Below are 14491 nucleotides of genomic sequence, written 5' to 3' on the forward strand. Positions count from 1 at the left end.
TCGGGGTCGCCTCGGGCAGGGCGCGAGCGAGCGCGTGCGCCGCGCGGGGTGAGTGCGGGCGGGGTGGGGCCAGCCGCGCCCCGGCCGCGCGCTCCGAGCAGGACCCCGCCCGCCGGGGGAGCTGTGGGGGCGGAGCCAGGGAGCGCGCAGGCCGCTGAGGGGAGGTGGGCGGGGCGGAGCTGCGACGCGCGCGCCCGCCGGACGGGGAGGGGCGGGGACCGCCGCGGAGCGCGCCAGGCCGGCCTCTGCGAGCGTGGGGCGAGCGTGGACCGCGGCGCGGCGGTGTGACTCCTTCCCCAGCCCTCCTCCCGGCCCAGGCGACGACAGTGTGCGGCGGCAGCGGCGGCGGCGGCGGCGGCGCCCGGGTCCGCGCAGCCGGACGAGGCGGCTGTGCCGGGCATGGTGGTCTGGGGCAAAGCAGAAGGTGAGCGACCCCCGGCCGGCGGCGGGGTGGGGGAGGGGCGGAACCGGACACGCGCCTCCCAGGGGCGCCGCAGACCCGCCCGGCGGCGGCGGCGGAGCACGGACTGCGGAGGCGGGGCGGAGAGGGCGCGCCGGCCGGACCCCGCGGCCGTTCTCTGGAGGCCCGGCGGCCCTCCGCGTCCCGAGAGCGGCGGTCGCCGGGTTATGTAACGGGGACCTCCCTTCCCCCTCCGCCATGGCGCGACCTGCCGGGCGCCTCGCGGGGCCACCCGCAGAGGCGCCGCGCGACTACTGGTGCCCGCGGCCCTGCCCCCCGCGGCCCGCCGCGGACGCCTCCCTGCCCCACTCCGACTGCGCCGCAAACTCCCTTTCCTGCGCCGGCGCCGCGCCGGCCATTCCGCGCCGCGCCATTCATTGGTGCGCGCGTGCGGTCGCGGGTAGTTGGAGCCGCGCAGCGGGACGGCGGGGGCCGAGCGCGGTGACTCCGCCGTCTCCCGCCACCACGTCTCGGCCCGTCACCTCGCTCTCAGACACCCCCGCCCCCCATTGGATCCGGAATCGGGGTCGGAATACCCGAAGGCACCTTTTACGCACTTGGTTTTCCCGTGTCGCTGATCTGTCGCCTTCCTGTGAAGGGCACCTTTCCCCACCTGTCCGTGCGAGAGTCGCTTTCATACTTGCGCTCACTGTTGAAACAAGTCAACCCAAGTATAGACGGAAAGGGACCGTTCCTTATGCAGTTCGCTGCTCTTGCTACCTAAACCCAGCTTGTAAAGAAATACCGTCATACATCACTCCTTCATTGACTCACTCCCCTTTATTTTAGAAAAGAATTGTAGATGGTGTAAGTCTACTCTTTCTGTCTTCCACGTCTGCTCAAGTCACGTCCAGAGTAGAAATGGCATCGTATAGGTAAAAACATGGACCGGCACATACCACGAGAGGACTTGCAATTACTAAAGGCTTTATGTGACTGTTCTTAATTCTTCGTTAGCAGCCTGGTCTCTCTGGTCGCTCCACCTTAGCCTTGGAGAAATAGCCATTTCCTCTGTAGGAGGGTAGGACGTAGCATCACCTTGGTTTTTCCTATGGCATGCACAGCAACCCCTCTTACGGGTAGTACTGTTTATTCCCTCTTTTCCAAACTTCCCGTCTCTGCTTTCCCACATAGTCTCGTCTTAGCCGGTGCAAGTGCTGCTAGCATGTTCTCTCCCTGTACTTCCTATGGTGGACCCCTCAAGCTCACCCAAAGTTCCTGTTCCAGGAATCCTTCTCCGTCTCCGAGGATATCTTCCATTCAGTACTTGGGCTATTTATTTGCCACTTTTGGTTATCTTTTCATCCACATCCTGTTTTTTCTCAGACTGTCTTGTAGGTCTCGAGGGCAGAGTCTGAACTGAACTTTCTTTCGTCATAGAACTTTTCACCTGTTTTATGGTAAACAATATATATTTAAGATTTTTTTTCCTAAACAATACATATTTAACATTTATCTTGGAAATCACTATTTTAGGATAAATTTCAAGTAGAAACTAATTTTTTAAAATAGTGTGCTTGAATATGTAAGATCATTTTTCTCACCTCTGACTTCAAAACTCAGATTCTACATAAGAGGAAAGAAAGCCTGTCCTCACCAGGAACTACCTAGTCATTAATAAATTAGGAATGCTTCATATAATACATATTTGATAGTCCTTTCTTTGATAGTTGCTGTAGTAGAAAGACAAGAACTTCGGAGTTAGATGTAGATTTAAGTTCTGCTCTGTCCATTATTAGCTGTGTGACCTTGAACAATTTAAAATTTTAATATCTGATTTTTTTCTCGTAGAAAAGGTCTCATTCCCACCTTGGGTAGCTAAAGATTAAATGTAAGGTATCTAGTGACTCCCTGGTACACGATGATGCTTAGTACATACATATTCCCTTTGGAATGCCTCTTTATTGAAATTTACAATCTAGAATGAACCAGGATGTGCTGGAGACAAAGCATGAGAAGAAAGCTAATCAAAAGTGGTGATATGTACCTCTTCTTGTCTCCAAATAAATGAACAAGCATTTGTTCACTAAATAGCAGTAAAGCTCTTTCAACTTATCAAGAATGTATGTGGGCCGGCCCGGTGGCTCAGGCGGTTGGAGCTCCGTGCTCCTAACTCCGAAGGCTGCCGGTTCAATTCCCACATGGGCCAGTCGGCTCTCAACCACAAGGTTGCCAGTGCGATTCCTCGACTCCTGCAAGGGATGGTGGGCTGTGCCCCCTGCAACTAGCAACAGCAACTGGACCTGGAGCTGAGCTGCGCCCTCCACAACTAAGACTAAAAGGACAACAACTTGAAGCTGAACGGCACCCTCCACAACTAAGATTGAAGTAACAACAACTTGACTTGGAAAAAAGTCCTAGAAGTACACACTATTCCCCAATAAAGTCCTAAAAAAAGAATGAGTGTGTGGCATATTATATATCATAGAGTATATTAAACAGGACATTTATAAATGAAGGAAATACCTTTTAATCTTCTTTTCCTCCTAGAATAGCACCAACTGAAGCATTAACATGGATATTAAAAAAGAAGAATCTGATTTTCAAGTCAGGAATGGGGGATGAAGGGAGGAGGAATATAGAAAAAGTCTTTTTTTAAAGATAGTTAGGTTTCGTGTTCTTTTAGTATCTCATTTACGTATAATCTGTATGTGAATCCTAGTCTAAGGTCCAGTGTCTCTTCCTTACACTGTTGCAACAGTGCCCTCCCTACTGTGCCTGTTTTCCCACCCTCTCTCACTAATCCCCCACATAATAATCAGAGTGATCTTTTTAAAGTTATAAATCAATTTTCTTGCTCAAAATCCTCCCCAAGCTTCCTATAACTCTTGGAATTGAATCAGAACTCCTTACCACAGCCCATCAGGGCATTACATGATTTGGCAGCTGCCAGTTGTACCCCTACCTCCTCCCACATGACTCCATCACTCTGCCTCAGGCCTATGGTTCTTTTGCTGTTTCTTGAACAAACCAAACTTCCTACCATAGAGGTGTTATCCTTGCTGTGCTTTTAGCTGCGCCACCCCTCCTCCTCCTAGTTTTCTTGCCTTTATATCTTCTGTTTGCTGCTCAGATGTCATCACCTCAGGTAGGACTCTCCTGATCCCTAAAATAGAAGCCAGCCCCTCCCTCTGTCACCTGCTGTTTTCATTTTGCTTTATTTTTTTCCATAGCATTTATTATTATACTAGGTGAAGATACACTATTCACTTTTTTATCGACTTCTCCCGTTACACTTGTTTGCTCCAAGATCTCTTCCCCCACTAAAGGGCAGAGGCCTCAGCTAACTTGTTCATGGCTCTGTCCCTAGTGCTTAGAACTGTGCCTGGCACATAGTAGGTTCTCAGTAAAACTTGTTTGTTAAATAAATGAATGGTGTAGTTGATTTAAACACTGGTTCTGGAGTCCGAATCCTGGCTCCTTCCATTTACTGATTATGTAGTCTTGGGTAAGTTAATGTCTTTTGGTGCCTCAGTTTGCTCATCTGTAAGATGGGGATAGTAATATCAACCTCATAGGAGTATGGTGAGTAATTCAGTTGATATATGTAAAGTGCTTAGCACCAGGTTATTTTATAGTTTTTAAAAACAACGTTTGGAATTAGCTTGGAGTATCACTTAAGATTTTTTGTTTTTGTATGAGATAAAAATGTAATCATTGAATTTTATGTTTATTACTTTTGCTGAATTGTTTTAGATACCAAAGTTATGAAACTCTTTTTTAAAATAGATACAGTTTGTGGATGTCTGGAACAGATTACAAAATCAACTGCTGAGAATGATGACCAGTATTTGGTCTTAATGTGTAAGTCAGCCTTTTTATTCTTAGATCTGTGGAAGATGGTAAGAGTGATTATCTCAACAGCTGCCCACCAGAGTGGCTTTTATATATTTCCCTTTGAAGTTCAGCTGGAGATATGATTGTGGTGATGAAAGGACTTGCTGGAGGCTGAAAACAGGAGGATCCTTGAAGATCCAGTTGAAGTATGAGTCTTGTAGTTGGGAAAGGAAAGATGTTTTGTCATCTTCAGTGTGTTCAATTTCTGCCTTTCATTATAGGTCTCCCCCCCACCCACCCACACCCCAGTTGCATTTGGTTATTAATTAGAGCTTATAGTAAACCCCTGTGCTTCATTTCTTCTTTTTCCTTTCTCTTATTTTCGTAATGTGATTTTGTTTTTTTCTCTAGCATTTACAGAAATAGAGGGGAAAGAATTGATGAGGACAAGCAACTTAGTAATAGTTACTTTGAGCTAGTGCACCTTGAATTATTTCTTAAAAATTAAGATTCTGCTTGTGGTAATTACGCTTGCATCAAACCAGTTATTTTTACTCAGTCCTCTTTAGTAAAATGCCTCTTTGTAGGAACATTGTTTCATTATGTTTTATTTCTAAGTTTGAACCTCAGCCAATAGGATCCTAATCTTTGGGCCTTAAACATAAAAAGAAATCAAAACACTGCCCTTCTGTGTTTTTTTGTGTAACATTTGTTCCAAAATTTCATAATAATTGTTAAATTTATTAAATATTTACAGTGTGTCAGGCTTTTTGCTAAGTGCAGTGTCTCATTTAATATTCACAAGCACCTTGTAAAGTAGGCACAGTTATAAAGAAACACATTTAGAGAGATGATATGACTTGGCCAGGCCACACAGGTAAGAAAGGAGCCAGGATTTCAGTCTACTTTGACGTGGTTCCATAACCCAAGGTCATAACCACTGCTATGAGGCACCTAAAAACAAGGTGTCTGTTTGGAAACTTACCAGTTATTTTATCACATTATTTGTGGTGTTCCTCTTAACTACTGGCAGTTTCATCATCGTTTGTGGCTAAGTTTTTTGGATTTAAGCACTATACTGTTTATAAGTGTGAAACATTTTAATAGGCGGATGATATGCACATTTATTTTTTCTCATTAAAAATAAGTCAAAGCATTGTGTATCATGGTAGGTCAGCTTTGTAAATAGTTTGAAAAGTTTTTGCATATAATTATGTGATACATCAGATTTAAGAAAACATGAATGTTTTTAAATTTGCTTAGGGCTAAAATAAATTTTAGGTATTAAGTACATACTTAATAAAAATTAATGATGTATTTCTGCTGATTATGGAGCAAGCTTTATTTGCTAGCTCTATTTTTAATAAGGAGGGACACATTAGAACATTTTTGCACCATAGTAAGCTTTATTGATTTTTGACATCTACTTGAGAGACTTAAAATTTGAAAAATATCTAAATTTTGAGTTGTTGACTTCCAACACAAGTAGATTCAGAATACTGGCGCTAGAATGAAACTTAACAGATTCTATAGACCATACCTTTATATTTTCCTGGAGGAAAATGAGAAGTCATTTTATAGGAGTCATCCACCTGATAAAAAGGAGTCATTCACCTGATAAAGAGGAGAAAAAGGACTAGAACCTAATGGGTTTCTTTTGGTTTTGTTTTTTACTGGAAGGCCATGTTTTTTTCTGCTACACTAATAAACTGCCCCCTTTGTCACTCACAGACAGATCAGTATGTGCTTAGTATCTTATGTTCAAGAGGGTAGAAAATTGAGCAGTATATTGTAGTAAATTTGTGATTTAAAATCTTGAGGGTTTTTTTCTTAATCACTGGCTTTAAAATAATAGAAAAAAATTCTTCCATAATGCATTTAGAGATTATGCTTTCTCATGTAGGCAGGTAGCTGCCTTAGGCACAAAAGGTGGTTTGAGAAATCTCTTAAAGACCAGTTTGGTTTCTTGGCTTTATGCTAGAATTGAAAGATTAGTTAGGGATACGCAAGAAGTCAGTTGTGATGTGAATAGTTATTATTTGAACCCAATATCTGAGTAACCAAAATGTTGCTTATTGACTTCAATCATTCCTGGTCATAGCCAAGGCTAAAATGAGCTTTTCGTAGGTTTAATCAGAAAATACCTGAATCTTACATTTTCTAAACTCTATTTCTATAGTTGAGATTAATAAGAATGGACTTAATATATTTTTATCATTTAGACATTAGTCTTAATTATGTAATTGAAATTATGATTTAGATTCTTTGTTCTTTTAAATGGTTTTCCTCAAAGTTCTGAATTTTATAATAAGCTCTATATTTCTTTTTTTTTTTTTTTTTAATTTTATTGGGGAATATTGGGGGAAAGTGTATTTCTCCAGGGCCCATCAGCTCAAAGTCCAGTCGCCATTTTCAATCTTTAGTTGTACGGGGCACAGCCCACCATCCCATGGGGGGAATTGAACCAGCAACTTTCTTGTTGAGAGCTCATGCTCTAACCAACTGAGCCATCCGGCCCCCCCAATAAGCTCTATTTCTTGATCTATTGGCTCTTTATTTTAAGCCTTTTAAAAAATTTAAGCTGGATAGTCCTGAATTTTAAAAATATTTTAACAATTTCTTCTTTAATATTTTTGAGAGCATAACCAAAAAATTCCTTTCCTTTTTGCTTTATGCCTTAAAAAGTGCTTTTACTCGACTTTTTCTCATTCAGTTTCCCTAAGAGTCCTGAGGAAAGAGGTAGGGCACTATATCCTATTTTATAGCTGCAATGCAATTCTGGCACCAACTACCCAGAGTTCGGCAAGGTATCACAGGTTAAGGGCACAGTCCACAAGACTCCCCTCACTTCACATGGCAGTCGTGTGCCCCAGGACTTCCAGGCCACCTGCACTTCTGACCACCTGGCTACAAATTTGGGAGTTCCCAGTACCCCCTCAGGTTTTATAATTCACTGGAAGGACAGAACTCAGGAAAGTGCTGTACTTGCAGTTAATGGTTTTATTGTGAAAGATACAAATCAGGACCAACCAAATCAAGAGATACATAGAGAGAAGCCTGGGAGGGTCCCATACATGGAGCTTCTTTGTTCTCATCCTCTCACTACAATGATATATGACTACCAGGGAAGCACACCCAACCAAGCCTTAGTATTCAGAGTTTTTATTGGAGTTTTATCACAGAGGCATGGTTGAGTTCAGCCTGCAGCCCCCTTCCTCTTCCAGAAGATCCGGCTGCTATGCAGCTCAAACAAAGCTGCAACCCTCTATTCACATAATTGGACTTTCTGTCACGATCCAGCCCATCCTGAAACTAGGGACTCACTGGCAGTCACCTATTAATATGAAAGACGTGGTCCCAGTGTCCCACCATGAATGTCAGAGACACTCCTAAGAGTTGTGAAATTCTAAGCATCTGTAGTCTCCCTCCCAGGAACCGGGGCCAAAGGCCATCCAAGTTCTTTATTATACAGCAATAGCTGAAGAAGGAGATTTGCCCAGTTTGTGACAGTTGAAGCTAGAACACATCTTTGTAGTGTGATCTCTCTTTGTAGCCTAGTGATCTCCATTATGCTGAAAATTGGAACAGGTTACTGTGCATACAGAAGGATTGCCTTCTGTTGAAAATCTAACTTTTTTTTATTAATTGATACAATAGTATTTAAAACCTGGCTGATGTTTGAGCCAAATACATAAATTGTGTTGTAGGTAGGGTTACATACTTTTTGGTATTTTAAAAGTTCTATAATTTTGACTGAAAAGTTTTATTTTGGAGTATTTCTTTTGGAATTGGGAATTTTAGACAGATTATTTATTACTCATACTGCTAAGTGAAAGGAATTCTAAACCTATGAAGTGAGACTGGTTGGTGAGGTCGGTGGATTGATAATGTATTTGTTGTTAGAATTGTAAAACACTTTAGTAACTTAGTTGCCGTTTTGAATTTTAGCACTAGAGTTGAAGTTATTAGCTCTAGTTCAAGTTTACAATGTTGCAAGTGTAGGTTAATGTTCTTTTGCATATTGTTTATGTCCAACAGGAAAATCTTATTTTTAATTGTTACATAAATTAACAATTTATGAAAGTAACAATTGTTACTTTCTCTTGGAACTCACTGAATGTTTCTCAGAAATAAAATCGATTAGTTAAGGTATAGAGAGCTAAATAAACTGTTACATTGAATAGGATTTCTAGTGTCTTTTGAAGAATATAGCGTCTCTTTAGAATGTCATGTCATCTTAAAAAGTGGGGTTTTGTTGTTTTTAATACATGCTAGGGAGTTCTTGGCATGAAGCAAGGGAAAAGAGGCCAGAAAGTAAAACAGTGGCAGTTTCTTAAACTTTCTACTCCCTTTGTTTTCACTTGTGGTTACATTTAATACTAGGATTTGTGAGGAGAGATTTGTGAAAGATGGAACTGATAGATCTAGAAAGGAGTGAGTTTGACCATGTTTCTGAATTGCAGTTCCACAGAGGGATTTGTGTTTCATTGCGTGTCATTGTGTGGGCCGGCTTACCGCGTGAGTTCAGAGAGCTAATGCATATGTGGCTGGGGCACACAGTCGGTGAGGACTTCTGCTGGGAGAGACTTCAGATCGTAGTGGAGCCAGAACGTCTGCTTCCACAGCCATCCCATTCCTCACCATTTATGTACACAGATTTACACTTCCTTTCCAAACTTTTTACAAAGGAAGGCTCAAACTTCTTAGTAAGCTACTCAGGGCCTTCTGTTATTTCATCAACTACCTTATTAGTTCCTCTATCACTGTCTGGCCATGTGTCCAAAATACCAGTCAATCTCAAATCTTGCCTTAAACATCTATCTTTTGTTTTGTTTTTGATCTTGCATTTTCCTTTTTCGTGAAATCTCCCTCTGACCCCTTTCTGCCCCTTAAAATCCTACTCATTGTTCTCAGCTTAGATGCACCTCTTCAGTGAAGCCTTTTTGGATATCTTCTCCCATAGGAGACTGATTGCTATTTTCTTTGTGGATTTATTGCATTTTATCAGTGCCCCTAATGTAGGCTCCTGTATTGTAGTTTTATTATTGCAAATCTTTTTTCTCTGATAACTTTGAATTGTGGTTTATACTTAACTTTTCTCACCTTGAAAACTGCAAATTACAGTGAATACTCAGTGAATGTGGAGTAAAGTATTAGATCAGACCTGGAATTGGGGGAAAAGGGATGGGAGGCAGGACAGGAGAGATCGTGTCACCTGTAATCTAATCAGAACCTTCAAAGGGTGAGTTGCATTTGGTGCTACTGTAAAATTCTTTCTACTTAGCGTACATTGTAGCAACAGTTTTTCTACTTACATACTCTGATGTTACCTGTGAACTTGTATACTGGTTTTTGTTCTCACTTCCCACTCTAGATTCATTACAGGCAAATCAGTGGTTATCAAAGTATGTGCCTCACACCAGCAACATCATTTCCTGGTGTGGGGACAGAGCCAGGAAGTGCAGTTTCCAGGCTCTGGGCCTCCCGTGGAAAGGTGCTGGCTCAGGTAGTAAATGGCCATCAGCTGTGATTGGATGGCCATCAGCTGTGGCTAGTTGGCCGTCAGCTGTAACCAGTGAGCCATTGGCCACTAATATAACTGCCGTGGCTACGCTAGCAAGCGTGGATTGCAATTAGCAAGTGGGTTGGTTGGCAGGCAGAAAAGCGGACGGCGATGCGGATCGTGTGGATCCTACTTCCTGTGTCCTGTTGGGCCACCAGCGAGACTGGGATGAAGGAAGACCCCTTGTTGGGGTACCGGTGGATGTTTGCTCCCTGTGTCTCCAACCCAGCTGCCAGCAAGAATATGGTGGTATGACTCGCGTCTATGGCTCCGTGGGTGTTCCTTTTTGGCCTCACCATGTCCTGCATTCTTATGTGGGAAGCGGGAGCCGAGACCCTACGTGACATCCTGCATGACACCTGGGAATTTTGTAGAAATGCAGATTCCTGGCCCCACTCCAAAGCTACTGAGTGGGAAGCTTGGGAGTTGGAGCCCAGTAGTCTCCATTTTGACAGGCCCTCCACGTGATTCCGATGCCTCTTAAAGTAGAGAACCACTGCTCGGGACGTAGACGGTCCCCTCTTCTTTGACATTACCTTCTTTACTCTTCAGCTGACTTCTGTTGCTACTACTAAGCTCTACAGTAGCCTTTGGAATTCTTTGTTTACTGAAACCTTGAACTTTTCTACTGATAATCGTTTGCCTTCCTGTGAGAGTATGCCACTGCTCCTTAGTGAAGACCACTGCTTTTTACTCCCTCCTTCTGTACTCTATCATGTCATTTCCAGAACATTTTTTTGTTTTCCTTTGTAGCTTAATCCTTAGTTTTGGGCATGCTGATTTAGAGGTGAATGTGGGACATCCTAGTAAAAATGCTTGATAAGCAACTAGGGCCACGTGGGTTGGCGGTCAGGAAGTCAGAGAAATTGAGGGAAGGTATTTAGAGGCCAGTTAATTTTGCTGCTTGCTTGATATCCAAAAAGGCAGTTTGCTGTACTTTATTAAAACAGTGTCTTTGTTTTTTCCCTTTCCCTTCTGTGGAAATCGGTGACTATAGGGAAGCAAATTATTAGAAGGTCTCCTTCAGCTTGTATTCAAATTGATACCATGCTAAGGTGTGGCCGCCTACCGCTTGAAACAGTTAAACATCAAGAAACATGTTTGGTGGAAAGAAAAGTAGGTTTATTAAGAATGCCAGCATTCTGTGAGGATGGTGGACTCCTGTCCAAAGGCCACCCCTCCGTTCCTAGAACGGGCAGAAGGTTTTATAGGGACATAAGAAAAACAAAGGAAAGGGGGAGTCGGTCAGGTAAGTCCGAGGGCTGACATGCTTCCTGGGGTCTGGTCTGTTTTAAGATAATACAGTGAATGGTAGGTTGGTTTTCGAATGTAATCCATGAATTCTGAAATGTTCGAAAACAGCCGACAGCTAGGCCTCAGGATCTTGCACTCAGCAGAAGCCTTGTGACTTGTTCGACTTCTGAGTCGTGTATGAAAAGCGAAGCATTTACTTACGGGTTTGCAGTGTTCATAAACCAAAATGTTCTTCGACAGAGACGTTCGAAAACCGAGGAATCACTGTATTATCTCTGGACTCCAACTTGATTCAGTCACCGCAGCCTGGGGCTTTCTGTGTATTCCAGTGTCTGGGCGCCTGATGATTAAGAAATTGCCCTTTCCAGGTTAGGATTTTACATGGATTAACAAGGTTTGTGTAGCCTTGAGAAAGGGAACAAAACAGAGTTCTTCAGTTAATTAGGGGAGAAACAAAGAGGAAATAGCTGAATATCAGGGCGGATCTAACTGCAAACTAGCTAGGTTTAATTACTAAACCTAGGTGGCTAGATAGCCGGCTGTGTGGTGAGTTAAACTGCAAGCTAGCTAAGTCTAATTGCATTATTGATTTACCGAATTTCACCCTTACAAAATGACTGGTTTTGTTAAATTGATCATCTTTTTTTATTTTTGTTGTTATGAATAATAACCAAGAGAGAGAAAATTCTGTTACATTGAGTTGTTTGGAATAGAAACTTTCCTTTTAATAAGATCATCCTCAGACTGGGACATTACAAATATTTGTTACGCATTTTCAGTTTTAATATATCCAAATCCAAGTGTTTTCTTACACATCTTATTGTTTGTCTCTTTTTAAAATCTATAGTTTATTTAAGAATTAACTCTAAATCATAATATTAAAATGCTGAAGTGTGCTTACATTCTTACAGTCTAAGAATGTAACAGAGACTTCAGAACACAGTGATGCAAGCAATAATGTTTTCTTTCTCTTGTAATAGTAGGCAGGCAGTCCACAGTGGGTGAGTGACCGTCCCCTCTCCCCCCGTTTTAGGTCATTTAGGATCCCAGATTTCTTCTGTTTGCTTAGCTATCCCTTAGGGTCTTGTCCTCATTCTCATGGTTTGAGCCAAATTACCTCTCAGCTGCTTTCCAGAAAAAGAAGTGAGCAACTTTTTTTAAAGAATATGGAACAGATTTTTGTATGCATTACTCTGCTCATGAACACTCCTGATTTTAAAGGAGCCTAGGAAATGTAACCTCTAATTGGCAACCCTGCTCCCTTCTAAGAGAGGTGGTAGAGGTGTTTTATTACTAAAAGAAAGAAAGGGAGAATCAATACTGGAGGAGAGTTGTCATTCTGTCACTCCATATTTTGGGAATTCCAAGACCACCCTCACTTGTGACACCAACTGCAAGTTTGGGGATTCCTCAAGACCACCCTCAAGTTCAGGAAATAACTAGAAGGACTCAGAACTTTTGAAAGCTGTTGTACTCATAATTACAATTCATTACATTGAAAGGATACAGGTTAAAACCAGCCAAAGGAAAAGATTCATGGGGCACACGGCAGAGTTCCATGTGTGGAACTCAGTTGTCCTCTCCCGTTTGAGTCTGGTACAGCGCTAACTTCTGGCAACAAGTGACAAGATGTACAAAGTATTGCCAACCAGGGAAGTTCACCCAACACTTAATGTCCAGAGTTTTTATTGGGAGTTTGGCCATATAGATATAGTTACCTTCTCAGGTGATTGACCATTAGTCTCCAGCCTCTGAGGACGTTGATGGTGCATAGCTGGCATAAATCACATTGTGAGACTATCTGAGAGGCTCCCAGCTCCTAGATAAACAGACGCTTATCAGTGAGGATATTCCAAGGGCCTAGAGATCACCTAGACCTCTCTGAGTAAGATTAATTCTTTACTATACAGCCACATCTATAGATAAGCATATCTTGGTTTTTGAAAGTATAGACAGAGTTGCATAATATCTGTGCTTTTCCTCTTACAAGCCACTTTTAAATAAATGCATAGATACATAGAATCATACACGTTTTAAAACAAGAGATTAGAATTTATCAGTTCCAACTCTGTCCACAAATGAAAGAACTAAGATCTGACTGCTTGTGCCTTGCTTAAGGTCAGAGAACCAGTTAGTAACAAAGTTGGTACTGTCTCTAGGTCTTGACTTCTCATGAATATGGACTATTTGCAGTTGGGGTCTAGATGGAACCAGTTTATAGGGCACTATTTTCTTCCTTCGTCTTTCTGTCACATTCATGACAGCTACTGTGTCTGACCCAGACAGGTGTTAGCTTCCCCAGTGCAGAAGCATCTGAATTGTATTGGGCTGTTTCAATTAAATACCAGTGTTCTTACTCACTTTTCGACAGTTTATTGTATTGATAGCAGTGTTAATTTCTCCCTTGAAGACTTGGAGCCGTAATCTGTAAAGGATAATTGTGACTGTGTACCACAAACCAGCAGTGCAGCCTTATCAAGCTTTTTGACTTTCTCACCCTAGAAGGCAACTGTGTGCAAAATAACCAGTACAGGACCTCCCTGCTTCTTCCGCAGATGTGCTGTGAAGATAGATAGTTGTAAAGACCCCTGTGAAAAATAAAAAACTATGGAAATGTAAGATATTACTAGGGGTGTGTTTAAGTTTAAAGAATTTAAATTTAAATGTTAAAAATTTAAGGAATTTTAAGGAGGAAAATAGAAAGTATTAGTCAATAGGTGAATTTTTTCAAAGATGGTGGGAATGTGGGTAATTTTCCCCTTCCCTTTTCTGTTTCCTGTGTTTTCTTTTTCTACAGTAAACATGTGCTTTTATAAATAGAGCAGGAAATACTATTTTTGAAGAGGAGCACCTAGCAAGACAGAATGAACACTGGCAGCATGACAGAGCAGTGTATAAACACAAATCAGTAACTGGGAAGATAATAGAGAATGTTTCAAGGAAAGGTAGAAGGACCAGACTCACTTCTAGAAAAGCTTATGTATCTAACTAAGCCTATAATTCGTTGTTTAGAGAGTGCTGTATATATTGTAGCCACTTTTATTGTGTGGATTAAAGTTCTTTGAATGCTGTTTATTTGGTGTTGATCAAGATGATTTGTAATATAGTGCAGGAATTATTTCCTCTTTTTTTCCCTCAGTACACTTCTACTGAATACATTTCACTTCATAAAATAATCTTTTTGGGTAGATATTCATCTTGGGGGCTCATTTGGTCTTTTTTAAATTAGTTTCAGGAATTATTTTGTAGCAGGAAAAATGGGTAATAGGAAAATGGGTCAGTATACTGATGGTGAAGAAACCATGTTGAAATAAATTTTAAAAATATTAAGGGTTCTCTTAGGTCAGGAATAATATCTGGTTTAAATATCTTGCACGTGTGTGTATTTATATATATTTAAATACATGAAATACAGTTCTTTTTTTTAAATTTTTTAT

General features: G+C 41.8%; 1 protein-coding gene across 6 annotated transcripts in view; it reads left to right on the top strand.

Annotated features, from left to right (window-relative positions):
• Positions 1-213: 213 nt before the first annotated feature.
• REV1 (REV1 DNA directed polymerase) overlaps positions 214-14491 on the top strand; it is a 90878-nt gene continuing 76600 nt past the window's right edge. For 2 of the 6 annotated variants that reach the window (XM_081068469.1, XM_081068470.1), the window contains exon 1: positions 220-424. Coding sequence is in view for 1 of the 6 variants with exons in the window: in XM_081068472.1 (XP_080924598.1) it covers positions 400-424 (25 nt within the window). In the remaining 5 variants the exon portion in view is untranslated. Of the gene's footprint in view, positions 425-14491 lie in introns of all 6 variants that reach the window. The other 4 variants (XM_081068474.1, XM_081068472.1, XM_081068471.1 and 1 more) reach the window with 3 other exon arrangements.

This window comes from Rhinolophus hipposideros (assembly GCF_964194185.1).
Source record: "Rhinolophus hipposideros genome assembly, chromosome: 12".
NCBI classification, from domain to species: Eukaryota; Metazoa; Chordata; class Mammalia; order Chiroptera; family Rhinolophidae; genus Rhinolophus; species Rhinolophus hipposideros.